The sequence below is a fragment of the Moschus berezovskii genome, chromosome 16, assembly GCF_049115385.1.
Source record: "Moschus berezovskii isolate FMDL1 chromosome 16, NW_MosBer_1.0, whole genome shotgun sequence".
Classification (NCBI taxonomy): domain Eukaryota; kingdom Metazoa; phylum Chordata; class Mammalia; order Artiodactyla; family Moschidae; genus Moschus; species Moschus berezovskii.
This window is the reverse complement of record NC_142475.1, coordinates 14,379,214-14,400,922: the sequence shown is the minus strand read 5'-3', so window position 1 is coordinate 14,400,922 and position 21,709 is coordinate 14,379,214. Positions and strand designations below refer to the sequence as shown.

The following is a 21,709-nucleotide window of genomic DNA, read 5'->3' as shown; positions in this document are numbered from 1 at the left end:
TGTTCAGATTACACACGTGTTTAAACCTTTACTATATATAAAGGTATAAACACAGCATTATTTGAAGTTCTTTAACTGCATATGGGATTTGCTCATTTGCATAACACTTCTCAAAAAGTAGCAACTCATACTCTAGGAGCACTTGGAATTTCTGCTGTCCCAGAGCACTTTGCTAGAATCAAACTTAAACTTTAATATTACCTCATTTGTATTATACTTTCAATAAATATATAAATTGGAGTGGAGGAGGAGCAGCATGAGGCTCCAAGACATCAGCAAGATACAAGCAGACAAACACACCACTGAGTTAGTATCTTCAGCCAAAGTAGCACCAAAATTCATTAAAGTTATGTGAGCTTCATTCCCTTGTCCATCCTACCTTGTGCTGGTGATACCTAACTCTGCTCCCTACATTCCAACTTGGTTTCATCCCCAGCCTTCAGTACCCTGCATACAGGGGCGCTGGCGGCCACTCATAAAATCCTATGACAGCATGACTCAGATCCAGCCTTGAGATACACTTGGAAGGCCAAGCACACCTCTGTTACCAGCCCCATCTTCCCAGGTTTCACTCCTACCAAATCCTACTGTGGAGGGCATGCAAGAGCATCAGCACTGCATAAATAAATCTCATGCCAACCAAGTGAGGTCATGTGGTATGAAAAGAAAGTGAAAATGAAAGTCGCTCAGTGATGTCCAACTCTGCAATCCCATGGACTATGCAGTCCATGGAATTCTCCAGGCCAGAATACTGGAGTGGATAGCCATTCCCTTCTCCAGGGGATCTTCCAAACCCATGGATTGAACCCAGGTCTCCCACATTGCAGGCAAATTCTTTACCAGCTAAGCCACCAGGGAAGCCCAAGAATACTGGAGTGGGTAGCCTATCCCTTCTCCTGGGATAGAGGATCCCTATCATAGGGATCCCTTCTCCTGTGGATCTCCCTGACCCTGGAATCAAACTAGGGTCTCCTGCATTGCAGGTGAATTCTTTACCAGTTGAGCTACCAGGGAAGCCCATGTGGTATGACCAAAGCCATATGAAGACAACTGAGAGAAGTCCCAAGTGTCAGAAATCCATGGAAAAACTCCCACAGGGGACAACCTGCAATGGGGTGAGAGTCTGGCTCAGCAGTTCTTTATAATTGGACTAGACACACAAATCAATAACTGCACAGTAAGAAATCTGATGACACCAACTGTGTCATGTGGCTTAGCAAATATTACATGCAGGAAAAAAAACCCTACAAACAACTGAAATATCAGTAATAAAGGACTCAGTAATAAATATTTATCAGTAATAAATATCAGTAATAACAAAATGCTATGTGCCAGGCACTGAATGCTTTATATGTATTATCTCACTTTGCCCTGACTCTAACGCTATGAGGTAAACACTATTATTATCACGTTTCTGCATAAAATACAACAGAGCCTTTTGAAGGTTAAATAATTTGCTAAAGGTCACGTTGCCAATTAGCAATCAAATCAGGAGACAACCTCAAAGCCATGTCCTGAACAATTACACTGCACAGTCATTAAAAAGCGTAGAAATGTTCACAATGTATTATAAATGCATATAAACATTCAAATGAAGAAAAAAATAGAAGATGTATATAGATCAAAATGTTTTTAGTTCTTACCTTTGGGCAATATGATTTCATGTTATTTTGTATTCCTACTTGTGCTTTTCTTTAGTTTTTGAATTTCTACATTTGAAAAGAAACGCATTAATTTTTAAAATTGGGAAAATATTGTTTTAAAGAATTGTATGAAACTGGAACTTCATGCTGGCACATCATTAGCTATTTAGTTTTGTTTAGAACAGATATAGCACTACTCTACCCAAAGATGAGTGCTGAATAAATGCTCTTTGGGATGAAAATAAAGCATTAAATATAGTCCGAGAATAAATGTCCTGTTCCATGAACTGAGAGAGACAGCCAAGAGCCTTCTCAGCAAAGTCCTGGATGTTTTGTGGTAATTTCACCAAATTAAGTACAGAAAATCCACTTGAAGAGTAAGGTTCAGGGGCAGCACAATATGGAAGTCTGAACTTTTTAAAAAACACACACTTTACAAAGCATTCTTTCACTGAAAGCTACATTAGCTTATGACCCAGAGGGAGGATAAAGGGAGGAGGGAGGTGGGAGGGCGGTTCAGGAGGGGGAACTTATGTAAACCCGGGGCAAATTCATATCAATGTATGGCAAAACCAACCAATATAATATTGTAAAATAATTTGCCTCCAATAAAAAATAAATTAATTACCTAAAAAAAAATTTAAAAAAATAAAGTCATCTGGATCATAGTAAGACTGACAGAGATAGATTACAAAATGGCAGCATAAAGAAGGAGGTGAACTTTATTTATAGTAGACAACGAGGTTAGCAGTTGCCTGTGACGGCAAGACTGGAAATTATTTCATTGATCTGGTATGATCAAGAAACTATGAGCTATTGTTTGGTGCATTAGATTTTTTTAAAACCAAAAACCTAGATACCTTACTTTAAAAACTCTCAAGAATTCTCATATCAAATACAAATTACACAATTACTAGTAATAATTATAAATACCAAAGAATGGTTTGACCCCAAACCATTCAGACAAATTTTTAACTATCCTGGTCACATGATATAGTAACAAAGATTAAAATTAAAACTCTTTATAGCTAGTTCTTTATGCTTGACTAGGAGATACCAATTTGGTTACCATCTAATCTCCCTTTCCCTTCTTTCCTTACCCTAGAAGTAATTTCTGTCCTAAGAAAGGTACGAATGCACAAGATGACCTTAGCAAGGTTTCAGGAGTCCACCTTTGTACCTTCCCAGCCCTGTCATATCCCCTTCTCTCTATAAACATGCTCCTCCAGTCACCAGGCAAATTCATCAGACACTTTCACACCCTCGTGGCTTTGCTTCTCCTCTTTCCTGTCTTAGGAATATCTCTTTTTCCTTCTTAGCCACAGGGAATCCTTCATCCTTCAGTGGCATGTCCCTCTAGAGGGCTGTTTAATCCACACATGCAGCTCCTCTATGTTGCCATCTTATTTACACCAGTGTTGTCTCCTTGTTTGACTCATCTGGGTGTCGTTGCCACCTAATCCTGTGCTGGGCATACAGAGGGTGCCAACACAACAACCAGTTACTGTGCACCTGCCACGTGAGAGATGCAACCTTAGGGCCTGGAGAGGAAGAGATTACATGCAGCTCTTGTTGGAATCAAGCGCCCAGTACATTGATCTGACAGATAAGTAAACATGAATCACTGTTATGGCAGTATCAGCAGAGAATTCAATTGTTTGTAGAATTTAACTAAGGAAAATAAGAAAGGTCGCATAGGTGAGATTAGTGACCACCCTGGTCCGCTGCTAACATTTTGTGGCATTTGGGAATGTTCTGTAAGAGAACATGAAAGTTTCTACGGAATCACCCTCAAAAGGTCAGTGTGTTAAAAACTAACCCAATTTGGACTGTCTTCAGTCTACTTCCTTCCCTTATTCTCTTCTTTCTCTGTGGTTATGGTTTTTCTATTAACTCAGACTCGAAAGCTCTAATCTTTAATTCCTTCCATTCCTGATCACTCGTATCGAAACTGTAAGTCTTTATTTAGTAATATTCATGGAGGAATCCCCTGGCAGTCCAGTGGTTAGGACTTGGCACTTTCACTACAGGGGCCCAGGTTCAATCCCTGGCTGGGGAACTAAGATCCCACAAGCCACACAGGCTGACCAATATATATACATGTCTCCATTTATGAAGTCATTATCCAAACTGTTAGTCCCTCAAATCTGAACTCCCTGTGATCTTTCTCCTTTCTCATCTATTTGTCACAGAGTCAAGAGAATGTTTTCTGAAAAATGTTTATCCAAAAATTTCCCTATTTATAAGTTCACAGCAGTTCCCACCGGTTATAAATCTGATCTGGCTCTAACTTAGGTTTTCACCATTATTTAGATATCATAAGTGTCCTACATATTACCTTGTCATATATAAGGGTGAAATAAAAACTTATGATCACCAACAAAATTAACTTCTCAAGGTCTTCTTGGAAGAATTCTCATTCAGGATGGTCACAAATCTGATAATTCTTGGGCTCAGTGGCAACTAACAAGGATTAAATATAATTTAAACAAGGTTTGACAGTTTTACCCTGAAATTTCTTTGAAAACACTAGGTGGATGTCATCTGGTCCCAGAGGTTTATTTATCACCCACTTTGTCAGTCAGGCATTGAGGATCCAATGTATTTACCAGTACTCTATCTAAAACCTCTAAGCCATCTATTTCTAAAGAAAAAAAATCTTAATGTTTCCTCAGAAAATGTTTCAATTTGATGATATAAAATTCTAAAACTTCTTGGAAAATGTACATGCAAGTTTTTTAAGACAAAGAAAATCAAGAATGTGAGGAGTCCCACAAGCCTTGGCCTATTGAGTGACCCTGGAGAAATCAAAGTACCTTCAGCTAATCGATATCACTGATGTGTTTTCCCAGTAGCCATCAAAATGACACTGATTCTGAGGAAACCATTTTTACCATGAAAATGAAACTGTCAGTTGCTGAGTCATGTCCAACTCTTTGAGAACCCATGGACTGTAGCCCGCCAGACTCCTCTGCCCATGGAATTCTCCAGGCAAGAATACTGGATAGCCATTCCCTTCTCTAGAGGATCTTCCTGGCCCAGGGATTGAACCTGGGTTTCCTGCATTGCAGGTGGAATCTGAGCCACCAGGGAAGCCTTTCAATGTGAAACACATCATAAGTTTTCCCTCTACTGCTGTGAGAATACAAAACATGTGTGTGCTCACCAACTTGCTTCAAGTGACTATAATTCTAAGAACACAACGAGGCTGTCAAAGAGGACCTTTACAGACTAAGAAAAAGACAGAAGTTCCAGTTGTATCTAAAGCAGTAAGCGGACAGAGCTGCAAAGACATCAGCGTTGGACCACACTGTTGGTGAGGCAATGAACCAGAAACTAGGAAGTAGGAAACGAACAGAGACAAAATAAACACAGTCCAAAGCAAAAAATAAAAAGGAAGAAGGTGAGAAATAGAGTAATAGGAGAGAAGGGCAGAAACGGCTAGCACAGAGAGGCACAGAGAGAGACCTCACAGACAGGCGGGGCACAGACGGCGGGGGCACAAAGAGAGAAGCAGGTCACAGCTGCTGGGAAGAGGCGGCTGAGCCCCAGTGCATCGCGGTGGAGCTCAGCACCAACTGTAGTCCTCTGGTATGGAACACGCTTCTCGGGCTCATCCACAACACCAACTATCAAAACCTACAGTTATTAACCAACAATATTGTCCATTAGGAAAAGGGAGTCAGAGATTTGTTAAAGGAAAGGACAGGATGAAATGTGAGCTGGAAAAGGGAGTTTTTTAGAAAGGATACCTGGGTATTATCAACCTACGTTATTTCATCGTCAGCTCTCTAGGGAACACCATCCATACATTCAGATTTAAAAAGAAAACTTCTTCCTAGAAAATTTTTCCAAAAAATTAAACTAATGTGACCTAAGGGTCTGACTATGCTAAAGGCTGCACAAAGCAAATGAAAAAAAAAAAAGACATCATCCCAGCTTTCAGAAGTTTTGAAAGTTAAAAGATAAAAATGTCAAGTATTTATATTATACTCAAACTAAAAACATATAAGTAAAAAGTAAATATTTTACACTGTATAAACATAAATCTAAGTGATTATCATAAGATTATGGATGAAGAGGTAACTGGAAAATGTTTAAAAAGTAACAGAGAAATGGTTTCCTCTCCTCATGGAGAAAATGACAAATTACCCAGATGTCTACCTTAACCTCGTGGCTCATGGACAGGCAGGTGGATCAAAGTGCTGAGCTAATTATACTCCTTAGTTTATAGTATACCATCTTCATTGGCCTCTTCAAGGCAAATGTCTTGTTTTATTTGCTTGTCTTTAGTTTATTTATTCTATTTCCCAACCTGAGGGTCTGGCAAAGGGACTGAGAACTCCCAGGGGATTTGACTTTGGAGGCCAACATTGATTACAGAACTTCCACAGGATTGGGGAAACAGACTCTCGGAGGGCACAAACAAAACCTTCTGTGCACCAGGACCCAGGAGAAAGGAAGAGTGTCCCGACAAGAGACTGAACCAGACTTGCCTGTGAGTGTCCAGGACTCTCTGGCGGAGGCATGGGTTGACACTGGCCTGCTGCAGAGTCAGGGGCACGGAATACAAACGCGCGTGCACAAGTCCTTTTAAAGGAGGTTGCCATTATCCTCATTACCCCTACCATAATTTGGCCTTAGGTCAAACAACAGTAAGGGAACACAGACTTGCCCATCAACAGAAAACTGGATTAAAGATTTACTGACAATCTTCCACTCTTTTTTCCCCTTCTTAGACTGTCTCAGATAAAGAATCTTCTTTTATTTTATTTTAAAATAAAATAAAATAAAATAATTTGTTGAATACTGGAATATTTTCAGAATCACATACTTGGACTTCACAGCAATATTAAATTACCATAAAAATTCCCAAACTCTTTTTCTTCTCAAATCTTACCTTTTATATATTATCATACTCATATCTTTTTTCACGTCGCAAGCAGTTTGAAGTTTGAAGACTGCCACTAGTCCACAGGCCATAGTTTGAGTAGCTCTGATGTAAAAAGACTATTGCTCATTCAGGAACCCCTTTTCCCAGGAATCTTTTCTAGCTCACCTTTCGGGACTTGAGTTTAATGACTCTGCATCCTGCTCCTGGGGTTCCTAAGATATTTGCTTGATCCTCTAGCTTTAAGCTCCTTAAAGGCAAGAACCATACTTTGGTGAACCCTGAGCCTAGCATAGATCTTGATGCTCAGTAAGTATATATTTTAAACATATGGAATGAATGAATGAGAGAATAAGTAAGATGCACATGGAGTGTGGAGATTGGCTCCAAGATAAACAGAAAAAGGACTTACCTTGGGAAAAAATGAGGCTAAAGAAACAGAAATGAGTCTACAATGGTTTAGTAGATCACATAAGTGGTTAAATTACCTCCCATCAAGAAGGGAAATCTATTTCCTTACTCTTTACATCTGGGCTGGCCTGATGACTTGCTTTGACCAATAGAATGTGGAGAAATGTATATGAGATCTGAACCAACATTCAGAGGCGTCACAGCTCCTATTTTCCTCTGCAACCATATGTACAAGGCTAGCTTAGCCTCCCCGGAGAAGGCAATGGCACCCCACTCCAATACTCTTGCCTGGAAAATCCCATGGATGGAGGAGCCTGGTAGGTTGCAGTTCATGGGGTTGCTACGAGTCAGACACGACTGAGCGACTTCACTTTCACTTTCATGCATTGGAGAAGGAAATGGCAACCCACTCCAGTGTTCTTGCCTGGAGAATCCTAGGGATGGGGGAGCCTGGTGGGCTGCCGTCTATGGGGTCACAAAGAGTCGGACACGACTGAAGCGATTTAGCAGCAGCAGCAGCAGAGCATGGCCCAGCCCATCAGAACAAGACCTAGTTTCCCCCTTATTCAGTCTCTCCCATCAGGAAGCTTCCACAAGCCTCTTGTACTTTTCCATCAGAGGGCAGACAGAATGAAAACTATAGTCACAGAAAACTAACCAAACTGATCACATGGACCACAGCCTTTTCTAAGTCAATGAAACTATGAGCCATGCCCTGTAGGGCCACCCAAGACACATGGATCATAGTGGAGAGCTCTGACAAAATGTGGTCCACTGGAGAAAGGAATGGCAAACCACTTCAGTATTCTTGCCTTAAGAACCCCATGAACAGCATGAAAAGCAAAAAGTAATTGCACCCAAGTACTGCATTTTGGACTATGTTGCATGTTACATGTTGACTATGAGGGCTACTCCATTTCTTCTAAGGGATTCTTGCCCACAGTAGCAGATATATGGTCATCTGAATTAAATTCACATATTCCAGTCCATTTTAGTTCACTGATTCCTAAAATGTCAATTTTCACTCTTCGCATCTCCTGTTTGACCAATTCCAATTTACCTTGATTCATGTACCTAATATTCCAGGTTTCTATGCAATTTTGTTCTTTAAGGCATTAGACTTTATTTCCATCACCAATCACATCCACAGCTGGCGTTGCTTTCGCTTTGGTTTCCTCTCTTCATTCTTTCTGGAGTTATTTCTGGCTCCAAACTGGGAAAGGAGTACATCAAGGTTGTATAGAGTCACCCTGCTTATTTAGCTTATACACAGAGTACATCATGTGAAATGCAGGGTTGGGCAAAGCACAAGCTGGAATCAAGATTGCTGGGAGAAATATCAATAACCTCAGATATGCAGATGACACTGCTCTTATGGCAGAGAGTGAAGAGGACCTAAAGAACCACTTGATGAAAGTGAAAGAGGAGAGGGGAAAAGCTGGCTTAAAACTCAACATTCAGAAAACTAAGATCATGGCATCTGGTCCCATCACTTCATGGGAAATAGATGGGGAAACAATGGAAACAGTGACAGACTTTATTTTCCTGGGCTCCAAAATCACTACAGATGGTGACTACAGCCATGAAATTAAAAGACGCTTACTCCTTGGAAGAAAAGCTATAACCAACCTAGACAGCATATCAAAAAGCAGAGACATTACTTTGCTGACAAAGTTCCATCTAGTCAAGGCTATGGTTTTTCCAGTAGTCATGTATGGATGTCAGAGTTGGATCATAAAGAAAGCTGAGCCCCAAAACAATGATGCTTTTGAACTGTGGTGTTGGAGAAGATTCTTTAGAGTCCCTTGGACTGCAAGGAGATCAAACCAATCAATCCTAAAGGAAATCAACCCTGAATATTCATTGAAAGGACTGATGCTGAAGCTGAAATCCCAACACTTTGGCCACAATGCAAAGAACTGACTCATTGGAAAAGACCCTGATGCTGGGAAAGATTGAAGGCAGGAGGAGAAGAGGACATCAGAGGATGAGATGGTTGGAGGGCATCACTGACTTGATGGACATGAGTTTGAGCAAGCTCCAGGAGTTGGTGATGGACAGAAAAGCCTGGCATGCTGCAGTCCATGGGATCACAAAAGTCGGACGTGAGTGAGTGACTAGACTGAACTGAGCTGATTCTATTTTACTCCCATTCTTCATTCCTACCTCCAACCCATATCCTGGGTAGGCAACCATTCTAAAGATATTTTATGCTTATATGGCTTCTTGTAAAATGTGAACTATAATTCTGTGTACATGCAAAATTATATTTATATGCATGCACCTATATTACTTATGTCATTCTATTTTTTATTTTATTACACAGTTTAATACATGTAAGATATAATAATATATCTATGTTGATATATATGTATATATATACATGTATATGTGTGTGTATATATATATATATATATAGTTTAGTTTGTTGCTTGCAACCCCTGTATAGGTCCTGGAGGGCATCTACCACATTTTACACATCTAGTCTCCCAGTGATGGACCTCCAGATGAACCCTACCCCCACAAATAAGGATATAATAATATGTACCTGTGTGACAATTTCTTTGAGATGTATACTAAGGAAGTGAATTACTTGTTCACTGGGTATGATAATATACTTAAGTAGACTAATTATTACCTGTTTGCTCTCCAGAATGGCACCATGCTTCATGCCCACCAATCAATGTATAAGGGGTCCTATGTCACCACGGCACCACCAATGAATTTTTACACCTCTACTGTAAAATGATCTCATTATTTTTAAAACTTATATTGATCTGATTACTAATAAGTTAAGATCTCTTTATACATTTGTCAGCTTGCAGACTTCCTCTTCTTTAAACTGCTTATTCAGAGCCTTTGCCCATTTTTCTAATAGGATTACTGCCTTTTTCTTGTTGATTTCCAGTAGTTCATAGCCTACATATTAATCTCATACAATATTAGACAGTGTTAATGTCTTCTCCCATTTCTCCATATGCTTAACAGCTTTGTTCATGGTATCTTTCACTGAATAGAAATTCTTAATTCCTATGCAATCAAATTCAGGGATTTTTTTCATTTTGTGGTTTGTGCTTTATAAGTTATGTTTGTGTGAGAGTGTTAAGGCACATACAAGACAGATATAGTGTCCCTATTCTTGAGGAAATAGCCAAGAGGAAAACAGATACTCCTGCAAAGTGTTGGCGGAAAGATCCACCAAGAGGGAAGGTGAAGAGGGAAGGCCACTGAGACATGACTCTGGCACACATTATATGCTGTGTTACTTTGGACAAAGTGCTGGACCTCCCAGAGCCTGCCCATGTGTAAAGTGTGAACAACACCTATCCCAAAAGACAACATAAGTTACAGAATCTGCCCGATGACTAGTGTATAATAGATGGGCTCTCAATAAATGTGAGTTCCTTTGCCCCCGTTCTTCTCATTCCCAATCCTGATGTGATGCTCAAGAAGGGAATTTGTAGCCTGGGACACTTTAGAATCAGATCCTTCAGCTGACCCCATACCTCCAAATTCCAAGTATCATCAGTGGACACAGGCTCCTGAGAGCACTCTGCCCATATTGCATTAAGTATCAGACAAAGATTCAGTTCAGTTCAGTCGCTCAGTCGTGTCCAACTCTTTGCGACCCCATGAATCGCAGCACGCCAGGCCTCCCTGACAAAACAAACAAACCAATTGAAAAAAAAAAAGACAGTGAAAATGCTCTTTTCCTGATTATACCAAAGAATGAAAAGCGGACAGGAGCAAATAACTAATTATCTGATGATAGGTTCTTGGGCATAAATTAGTTAGCACCTCACTAAGAAATGGATCAAATGTAGAATGCCTTCATTTGGTGGATGTGCTGGGAGTATGTAGAAGGGCTATTTTAAATTCCCATAAGGTTAATATGGTGAGTATTTGGTATAAGCTTATGCTATAGCTTTCTAAGCTTTCTGATCCATGTTGCTAAAAGTTTCAAAAAGAATACACTGCTAAACAACCTCATCGTGATTTGATTGATGTTCATTTATCCTCCTCTTTCCTTTCTGTCTTTACCTCAGATGCAAAGCAAACTTTATACATCTTTTTAAAATCTGTAATATTTATCACAATCTACTCATCAAATCAATATCTAATTAATATGCATCAGTATTACATTACTAGGTGTAGTGCTGAAGAAGATACAAAGATAATTAAGATGTGCTTTTCCCTGGTGTAGGTCGCAATTTCTCAAGAGATAACCATGTAAACAACTAACTATAGCAAACTGTGATCCCTGTATAATACAGGCAAACGAAGTGCTATGAGAATAAAGATGAAAGAACAATTACACTTATTTACATTTGGGTTCAAGAAAGACTTAGAGAAGAGATCCACCTTAAATGAGTCTTTAAAATGGGTAGGAATTCTCTAAACAGAGAAGGGTTGGGTTGGGTTGGGATTAGGGTTGGGTTGCAGCAGCAGAGATCCAGGCAGCAGTTTTTAAGTCAAGGAGGATTGCATATGTCCAGGCAAGAGCAGTTAGGATCACGTGGCTGAAGCACAAGGTGGATGGCTTGGGAGAAACGAGACACAAGCCTGGAAACAAGCCTGGGGTCACTTTTTAAAAGGTCATAAGGATCTGAACTATACTCTGAAAAATGAAAAGCTTTTAGGTAAAGGAGTGTCACAATGAGATCTCTATTTTACAAAGACAACTGAATCAGCAGGATAGAAACTGATTAAAATGAGACCGGAGTTACAAAAACCAGTTAGGAAGCAATCATAATACTGTAGGCAGGAGAACCCTGAGAATGGAAAAGTGGAGTCAAGTGACATTTAAGTCTTGGTGACCAACTGAATGCTAGAGTGAGATAAATGGAAAGATTCATTCAACAAATATTTCTCAAAACTTTTCTGTATATGAGATACTATGTTAAGAGCTAAGACAGAATTTCTCAACTTTGGCACTACTGGCATTTTAGAATGGATGATTATTTGACGTGGGGTAAAGGGAAGCCTCTTCTCTACACTGTGGGATGTTTAGCAGTACTCCTGACCTCTACCCACTAAAGGCACTGCCTCTCAGTCATGGCCATCGAAAAGGTGTCCAAATGTTGCCAAATTTCCCCTAAGGAGCAAAATTATCCCCACCTACAACCACTGAAACTGGGATCTCTAATTCTAAGAGGCTTATTATTGTAGAGAAATGCTTATGACATAAGCAAGTATAGGATACAAAAGAAGGAGAAAAGAGGAAGTAGTCAATACTTCTCTGAGGCTGAGTAAGCACAGAAAAAGTCTCCAAAGAAGAGGAGACATTAAAGCGGAATCCTTAAATAAGGGCATTCCTGGCATGGAACAACAGACTGGTTCCAAATAGGAAAAGGAGTACGTCAAGGCTGTATATGGTCACCCTGCTTATTTAACTTATATGCAGAGTACATCATGAAGAATGCTGGGCTGGAAGAAGCACAAGCTGGAATCAAGATTGCTGGGAGAAACATCAATAACCTCAGATATGCAGAGGACACCACCCTTATGGCAGAAAGTGAAGAAGAACTAAAGAGCCTCTTGATGAAAGTGAAAGAGGAGTGAAAAAGTTGGCTTAAAGCTCAACATTCAAAAAACTAAGATCATGGCATCTGGTCCCATCACTTCATGGGAAATAGATGGGGAGACAGTGGAAACAGTGGCAGACTTCATTTTGGGGGGCTCCAAAATCACTGCAGATGGTGACTGCAGCCATGAAATTAAAAGACACTTGCTCCTTGGAAGAAAAGTTATGACCAACCTAGACCGCATGTTAAAAAGCAGAGACATTACTTTGCCAACAAAGGTCCATCTGGTCAAGGCTATGGTTTTTCCAGTAGTCATGTATGGATGTGAGAGTTGGACTATAAAGAAGGCTGAGCATCAAATAACTGATGCTTTTGGACTGCGCTGTTGGAAAAGACTCTTGAGAGTCTCTTCGAATGCAAGGAGATCCAACCAGTAAATCCTAAACGAAATCAGTCCTGAATATTCACTGGAAGGACTGATACTGAAGCTGAAACTATAATACTTAGGCCACCTGATGCAAAGAACTGACTCATTGGAAAAGACCCTGATGCTGGAAAAGATTGAAGGTGGGAGGAGAAGGGGACGACAGAGGATGAGATGGTTGGATGGCATCACTGACTCAATGGACATGAGTTTTAGTAAACTCCAGGAGTTGGTGATGGACAGGGAGGCCTGGTGTGCGGCAGTCCATGGGGTTGCAAAGAGTCGGACATGACTGAGTGACTGAACTGAACTGAACTGGCAGGTGACAAAAACATGAAAGTAAGATACCATATCTGATATCAGCAAAAATTTGAGGCTCTGAGCCTGAGCCCCTGGGTGGTTGGCAATATCAATAAAGATGAGAAACACTGAAGAGACAGGATGCTCACTTTGTGTGTTTGCAAGACACCCAGTAGTTCTCAGAAATGCAAGTGGAAAGTCTTCTTCCAGTTTTCCATGGATAGCTCACAGAGTCCTAACCCAGACACACAAATCAATACACACTATAATACTAAAGTCCAGGAACGGAAAGTTTAAAAACATTAGCTCCTATTATATAAGGAATCTGCTCCATAGCATGTGCCTAGAATACTTCTCTTTTAATATTCTATCTTCACCCATCCCTTGTGGATTCTCAGAAAAACAACAGCCTTTCTAAGCTAGAAAGATATTATAGACTTATATGTCAACCATTTTTCATTTTATAGGTGACAAAATTAAGGCCATAGAGATTAAATGACTGGGCCAAGGTCACACAACTAGGTGGCTAAACCAAGGATATAGGATGGGTTTCCAGGGAGATGAGCTCCGCACCATAATACCTGTACCTAGAGGTCCTTTTATGCAGACCTTACCGTATCTTCTGTGGGAATTTTCCCACACCTGATCCAGCCTAACTCTCCAGTCTTCTCAGAGCTTAAAATAGCCCTGTTGCCAGACAACTGTTTATGTACTTTGAGCTCCATGAAAGAGGGAACGGAGTAAAAGTGAGTCTTAGAACACCACAGTAGACTCCAGAAAAGTGAGTAAAATTCACTTCCCCTTGGGTTTTTAAGGCCCCAGGAGTAATCAGTAACTTGGCTTAGTTTTCCCAGGCAGAGAGCCAGAGAAGAGCAGGCCCAGCTACAGATACAAGAAATGAGGATAAAAAAGAAAGGGAAATGAGAAAAAATGTCCAAAATAAGGTAAAGACACAGATATCACCACAGTACAGGTACCAGCAACTCTTGAAACAGATCTGCTTCAGTCAAATGGATAAAAAAGGAAATCTTAGAAGTGAAAATAACATTAAGTTATTTGTATGTGAGGCAATACAATCTAATGACTAAAAGCACAAACTCTGGAATTTGACGTTTGTTCATGCCTGAACTTGGCCTCTCACTAGTTGTGTAACCCTGGGCAAAGTGTCTAAACTTTTGTAGTCTGCTTTTCTTATTTATTGAAAACAAAACAAACAAAAACCTGTAGACCTTTAAAGACACTTAAGAGGGTCAAAAAGGAAATATATACATATACACACACACACACACGCACACTCGTATCTAACACAGATGAGCGATAACAGAAGGCAATTAAGCAAACTCCTAGTTAACAATACAGAACCCAAGCGGAGGGCTCTCTAAAACCTTAGAGGACTCTACCAATTATCAGCCTCAGAGAGATCACTGCTAGCCATCCCAGTGGTATATCCAGAACGTCAGAGTGAGAAACTTGGCAGATCTTCTTCCCTATAAAACATTTAACTGGGAAAAAATATTTTTAAGAAATCACTTAAAGTGTCTCAACATTGTCCTAAGGGCGTATAGCAAGTAGAGAAACACTCATCCAAGAAAATACACTATTAATAAATCTAAGTTAGAATTATGAGCATGTAGCTTTTGGCCACGATCTGCTTCCTCCTCCCACCCCCAGTTCCATGTTATAGGAGCTCTATTCTGGTCACTTCACCCCATTTCTGTACCCAGCCTCTACTTGTCTGCTGGAAGCACTACACCAAGTATAGCCATGAGAAGACTGGAACCTGATCATGCTGCCTTAGCTTTTTCATAGGCAGAGGTCCCACGGTGGGACAGGCAAGCTGAAAAGACCAGTGGCCCCCACCCCTCCCTTCTAGCACCTGCCAGGGATGTCACTCTAGGGAAGCAGGCCACTATCACTGTGCTGAGCTCCTGGGAACTCCCAGGAAAGACGTAAGCCAGGTGGATGAAGTTCTTAACCAGGGTGGTGATTTAATTTGGAACAGAAAACAGAGAATTCCATACCTGAGGATGTTGTTGCAAATGATGGAGAGCTTGGGAGATACTGATACTTCATGATACTGGGCGTTTCATGATACTGCTAGCAATAAGCTAAATGGAAGAACGATCAGAAACTTAACAGCAACAACAACAACAAAAAGCATAAGGAGAAACACCAACCAAGAAAAGTCTTCCCTGAATCACAAAAATCCCTGGGGGTTGGGAAGGCTATATGCACATGTTCCTACTTAGAAACAATTGAAACTGGACATGGGTCAGGTTGAAAACATTTTCCAAGCTGCACACAGATCCCTCAACAAAGGGCAGAGGCCCTGCTGGCACAAGCCCTACTGGCACGAGGCTTAAGTGCAGCCTCTAACCAAATACTCGCTGTGAAATAAGCTATTCTGACACAGGGGAAAATATTAAGCTAGGCTTAATATTAAAATCATATGCATCCTCGCACGCTGGAACACCATGTGCATGTCCAAGGCTGTGACCTCTCAAGACTGATTGGAGAAGGGATGTTCAAGCTACTAGGCCCTGACTGAACCTGGGGCAAAAACATAAATTCATTAGTTTTAATAACAGCCCTTAAACAACATAAACATCCAACAGTAAAGGGTAAAAACATAACTGGCTAAGAGGACCTAAGCACAACCTTTGACCAGTAAGTGGCTTGTATAGACCTCAGGGCGACACCCAGAGAGCCAGACTAAAGGAAAAATAAAGCACTGTGAATAGGGACATCAGAATCTGTACACTACGGGAGAAGGAGACTTCACAGACTTAGTAAAACTAACTCATTAAGCAAATAAAGGACAAAACAATAAAAACATCAACCTCCAGCGTGCAGTGGAGAAGGGACAAGAATCAGTATTCAGAATTGCTAAAATACATTATTTTAAATCAGTTTTAAACAACAACAAAAATAAATGGGACATGAAAAGATATAGGCAAGTGTGACCAATACACACGCAAAAAAGCAGGCAAGAGAAACCGCCTGGAGGAGGTCAAGTTGTCACAGACTTAGACTTCGAAGCAGCTATTATAAATATGCTCAAGGAACTAAAGGAAACCATACTTAAAGAATTAAAGGAAAATATTCATAGGAAATAGATGGGGAAACAGTGGAAACAGTGTCAGAGTTTATTTTTCTGGGCTCCAAAATCACTGAAGATAGTGATTGCAGCCATGAAATTAAAAGACGGTTACTCCTTGGAAGGAAAGTTATGACCAACCTAGACAGCATATTTAAAAGTAGAGACATTACTTTGCCAACAAAGGTCCATCTAGTCAAGGCTGTGGTTTTTCCAGTGGTCATGTATGGATGTGAGAGTTGGACTGTGAAGCAAGCTGATTGCCAAAGAATTGATGCTTTTGAACTGTGGTGTTGGAGAAGACTCTTGAGAGTCCCTTGGACCATAAGAAGATCCAACCAGTCCATTCTAAAGGAGATCAGTCCTGGGTGTTCATTGGAAGGACTGATGGTGAAACTGAAACTCCAATACTTTGGCTACCTCATGCGAAGAGTTGACTCACTGGAAAAGACTCTGATGCTGGGAAGGATTGGGGGCGGGAGGAGAAGGGGACGACAGAGAATGAGATGGCTGGATGGCATCACCAACTCGATGGACGTGAGGTTGAGCGAACTCCAGGAGTTGGTGATGGACAGGGAGGCCTGGAGTGCTGCGGTTCATGGGGTTGCAAAGAGTCAGACACAACTGAGCAACTGAACTAACTAACTAACTATGATGACAACGTTTCATCAAATGGAGACTATCAATCAAGAGACAGAAATGAGATAAAAGACCAAAAGGAAATCGTGGAGTTGAAAAGTAAAATAACTGAAAAGAAAAGATCAGTAGAGGGACTCAGTAGCACATTTAACTATCAGAAGAAAGAATTAATGAATTTAGTGATAGACCGATTCAGATAGTGCAATCTGAAGAAAAGAGAGGGGGAGAGAGAGGAAGACAGCGGGCAGAGGCTCAGCGGAGTGTGGGACACCACTGTGTGCGCCGGCACACTCATAACCAGGGCAGCAGAAGGAGAAGAGAGCACAGAGAGGGCAGAACATACATTTATAGGAAAAGGCTGACGATTTCCCGAACGGATGAAAAGTATCCATCCATAAATGAATTCAACAACCTCTCATCAAGAGAAAAGGAAAGAGATTCCCACCTAGATACACCAAAATCAAAACACTGAAAACTGGGAACAAAGATAAAAATCTTGAAATCAGTACTAGCAGAGTGACTTGTCACATAGAAGCATACCTCATTGTACTGTCCTTCACGGTTACTGTGTTTTTCTTTTTAACAAATTGAAGGTTTATGGCAATCCTTTTTTAATTAAGGCATGTACATTTTTTAGACATACTGATATTACCCACTTAATGGACTATAGTATAGTATAAATATAACTTTTATATGTACTAGGAAACAAACAACAAAAAAACTCATGTGACTCACTTTCTTGCAATATTCACTTTATTGCAGAGGTCCAGAACCAAACCACAATATCTCCAAGGTATGTCTATCAAAGGGAATTCCAGTAATGTGAACAGCTAACTTCTCATCAGAAACAATGGAGGCCAGAAGACAATGAAATGACAAATTCAAAGTGTCAGAAGTAATAAAAAACTGTGAATCAAGAATCTGATGAGAGTAAATACATACACCACTGTATATAAAATAGAAAAATAGATAGCCAGTGAAAACTAGCTGTATGAATCAGGGAGCTCAAACTGGTACTCTGAGATAATCTAGAGGGGTGGGAAGGGGTGGTAGGTGGAAGAGAGGGGACAGATGTATATCTATGGCTGATTCATATTGATGTACGGCAGAAACGAACACAATATTGGAAAGTAACTATCCTTCAATTACAAACAAATTAAAAAAAGAATCCGATGAATTTGCAGGGCAGGAATAGAGACACAGACCTAGAGAACAGACTTTGGACACAGCAGGGTAACGAGCTGTTGCTGTTCAGTCGCTCAGTCATGTCCAACTCTTTGAGACCCCATGGACTGCAGCACACCACGCTTCCTACACCATAACCAAGTGGGATTTATCCCAGGAATGTAAGGTTGGTTTAACATTTGAAAATCAATAAATGAAATGCATCCAATTCAATGGGGAAAAAACAGTCTTTTCAACAGGGAATGCTGAGACAAATGAATAACCACAGTAAAAGAACAAAGTTGGACTCCTACCTCACATCTAAAATTAACTCACAAACCTAAATGTAACGCAAAATATATAGAACTCTTGGAAGAATAAATAAAACTAGGAATAAAACAGGAATAAATCTTTGTGACCTGGTTTAGGCAACGGTTTCTTAAATATAACAGCAAAAGTACAAACAACAGAAAACAATTAGAGAAATGGTGCTATTTCAGAATTAAAGACATTGCAGGAGATACTACCATCAAGAACGTTTAAAAAAAATCCATAAGAATAGGAAAGAACATTAGTAAATCACACTGATAAGAGACTTGCATCCAGAATACATGAAGAGTTTATGCAACTCAATAATAAAAATTCAACTAGCACAATTAAAAACTGGGCAAAGTGATTTCCCTGGTGGTCCAGCGGCTGAGTATATACCTGCCAATGCAGGGGACACAGGTTCAATCCCTGATCCGGGAAGATTCCACATGCCAAAGAGCAACTAAGCCCATGGCCACAACTACTGAGCCCACGTGCCTAGAGTCCATGCTCTGTATTAAGAGAAGCCACTGCAATGCGATGCCCATGCACTGCAACCAGAGAGCAGTTCCCACTCGCTGCAACTAAAGAAAGCCCACACACAGTAACAAAAAACCAGTACGGTCAACAATAAATAAGTAGCTTAAAAAAACTGGACAAAGGCTTTAAATATATATTTCTCTGAAGAAGATACACAAATGGCAAACAAGAACATGGAAAGGTGCTCAAAATCATTAGCCATTAGAGAAGTGCAAATGGAAACCACAATGAATATCACTTCATACCCACTAGAACAGCTGTAACCAGAAAGACAGAAAACAAGTTCTGACACATATGTATATCAATGAGAACACATAAGTGAAAATGTAAAATGATGTGGTCAGTTTGGAAAACAGCTTGGCAACTCCTCTGAAAGTTAAAGAAAGAGTTATGATATACACAAGCAATTTCACTCTTTGGTATATACTCAAGAGAAATAAAGTACATACAAAAAACGTACACATGAATGTTTATAGCATTATTCTTAATAGCTGAAAGGTGGGAAAAAATGTTCATCATTTGATCTATGGATAAATAAAATATGGTATATCTATAAAATGGAAAATTTTTCAACAATAAAAACAAATTAAGTATTGATGTATGCTACAACATGGATGAACCTGAAATACATGCTACGTGAAAAAATTCAGTCACAAAAGAAAATACTAGTGTATTATTTCATTCATGTGAATTATCCAGAAAAGGCAAATCCATAAAGACAGGAAATGAATTAGTGGTTTCCTGGGGCTTCAGATGGTGGTAGGAAAGGGATGAAGCATGACTGCTGATGAGTATCAAGTTTCTTCAGGGGGTGATGAAATGTTCTTCAGTTAAGATTGTGCTAGTTCTGTGAATATATTAAAAACCACTAAATTGTAAATGGGTGAGTAATTATGATATGGGAATTATATCTCAATAAAGATTTTTTTTTGGCTGTGCCCAGTGGCATGCAGGATCTTAACTCCCCATCCAGGCATCGAACCTGTGCTCTCTGCAGTAAAAATGGGGGGTCTTAACCACTGCACCACCAGGGAAGTCCTGATACCTCAATGAAGATGCTTTTAAAAAGTTGACCATCTGCTTCTCTACTGGATGTTTCTCTTGGCATTAGAGAAGGTCAAAGGTTTTTATAAAGTTTTTAGAAAAGCTCAACTGTTGTGGGTTTTTTATCAACTACAGTTAACCCTTGAACAACACAGGTTTTAACTGCACAGGTCCACTTACACATAGATTTTTTTCAATAGTAAATACAACAGTACTACATGATCTATAGTTGGCTGAATATGCAGATGCAGAAACTCATGGATACAGAAGAACCAAACCATATATATGGGGGGATGATGATAAGTTCTATGCAGATTTTTAACTGTGTGGAGTGTTGGTGCACCAACTCTACTACTTTCCCGTAGGAAAACAGTCCATGAATACATGCATAGTCCATGAACAGTCCATTGCTGATCAATGGCTCACTGTTGACTGCTTATATATTCCTGATCTAAGAATTTATATTGTCTGATGAAGCTGAGCCAGAGTGCTGCTGAGTAAAGACAGAACTCCACCCCAGACAACTCCTTACATTAGAGGCCTTGGGTTCTGTTAAAATAATTACTTCAAATCAATTCAATGTGCAAGGCTCTGTCCCCTATTTCATTAATTCTAAGAAGTTCTGTTCATTGATGCCACTTGACAGAAATCATAGCTTTTGTGACCTATTTACATATATCACATTCTCTACAAAATGATACTAATGTTTTACTAGATAGAAATTATTAAGTGATTCAGTTCATAAGTATCATGGAGCAATAGTTGTAGATGCTTCATTTCAAAAAGTAACACTTTCAGAAAAGAGAGGGGGAAAGGGAAGGGAAAAAAAGAGTGTGAGTAAAGAACTCCTGAAGCCAATGAAATGGAAAATGATTCTTTCTTTTTATCACCCAATTATAATGCAGACCATGCACACTATAATCAGTTATGTCACATGGCATTAGTTTTATAATGAACACAGCAAATTGACTTGAAAAAGCAAATCATACCTTCTGGGGGCGTTCCAATGCTGCTGCCAAGACCCAAAATAGCCATCTTGTGAACCCTCGGCTCCAGCATCACAGCAGATTCCTCTCCCCTCTCCCAGTGGGGTATTTTGACAGGCTCCAGGTGGACGTTCTCCAGCCCATCTCCCTGCAGATTTTTCTGCATGATCTCGATGGCTTTTTCTAGGCTCTTGGAGCCACTTAGTCTGGGCCCAACAGTATCAACCAGAAGTGCCAGTCGCTCATAGGATCTGTTCTGGGCTTTACCATAAACTGTAAGGTTGATGATTGCTTTAGCAACATCTCCATAGTGGGCTATTTCTTCTTTGATTTCTTGTAAAGTCCTCTGAGAGGGGCCATTCCCATATATAGCTTTCCCAGAGGCCAGGGGTAAAAGGTGAACAACACTGACAAATATGAAGAGAAGGAACTTCATTGTTTTTCCAGTCAGTTTTCTTCCTAAAATCATCTGTGTAAGGAAGAAATACGTGTTAGGAGAAAAGAATCTCACAACTCCCTACCCATAACCCAGGGATTGCTTTTCAAATAGGATTCCCCTTCCCTTCTCAACTGGTACCCAATTTCCATCAAATTCATAACTCCCAGGAATGAAGGAAAGAGACAGCAGCTGTCCTTATTGACAGCGCAGTATTTATTAAAACCACAAAATCACATATTACCTAGAAATCAGTTTAAAATCTGCCAAAAGATTATAATAAGAAGATAACTAGGAAAG

The 21,709-nt window shown here is 40.0% G+C and overlaps 1 protein-coding gene across 1 annotated transcript in view; it reads right to left on the bottom strand.

Annotated features, from left to right (window-relative positions):
* Window positions 1-21,442, bottom strand: part of CPQ (carboxypeptidase Q) — a 424,132-nt gene extending 402,690 nt beyond the window's left edge. The window contains exon 1 of the mRNA XM_055432597.2: window positions 20,977-21,442. Coding sequence (XP_055288572.1) covers window positions 20,977-21,442 — 466 coding nt within the window. The remainder of the gene's footprint in view (window positions 1-20,976) is intronic.
* Between the last annotated feature and the right edge of the window lie 267 nt (window positions 21,443-21,709).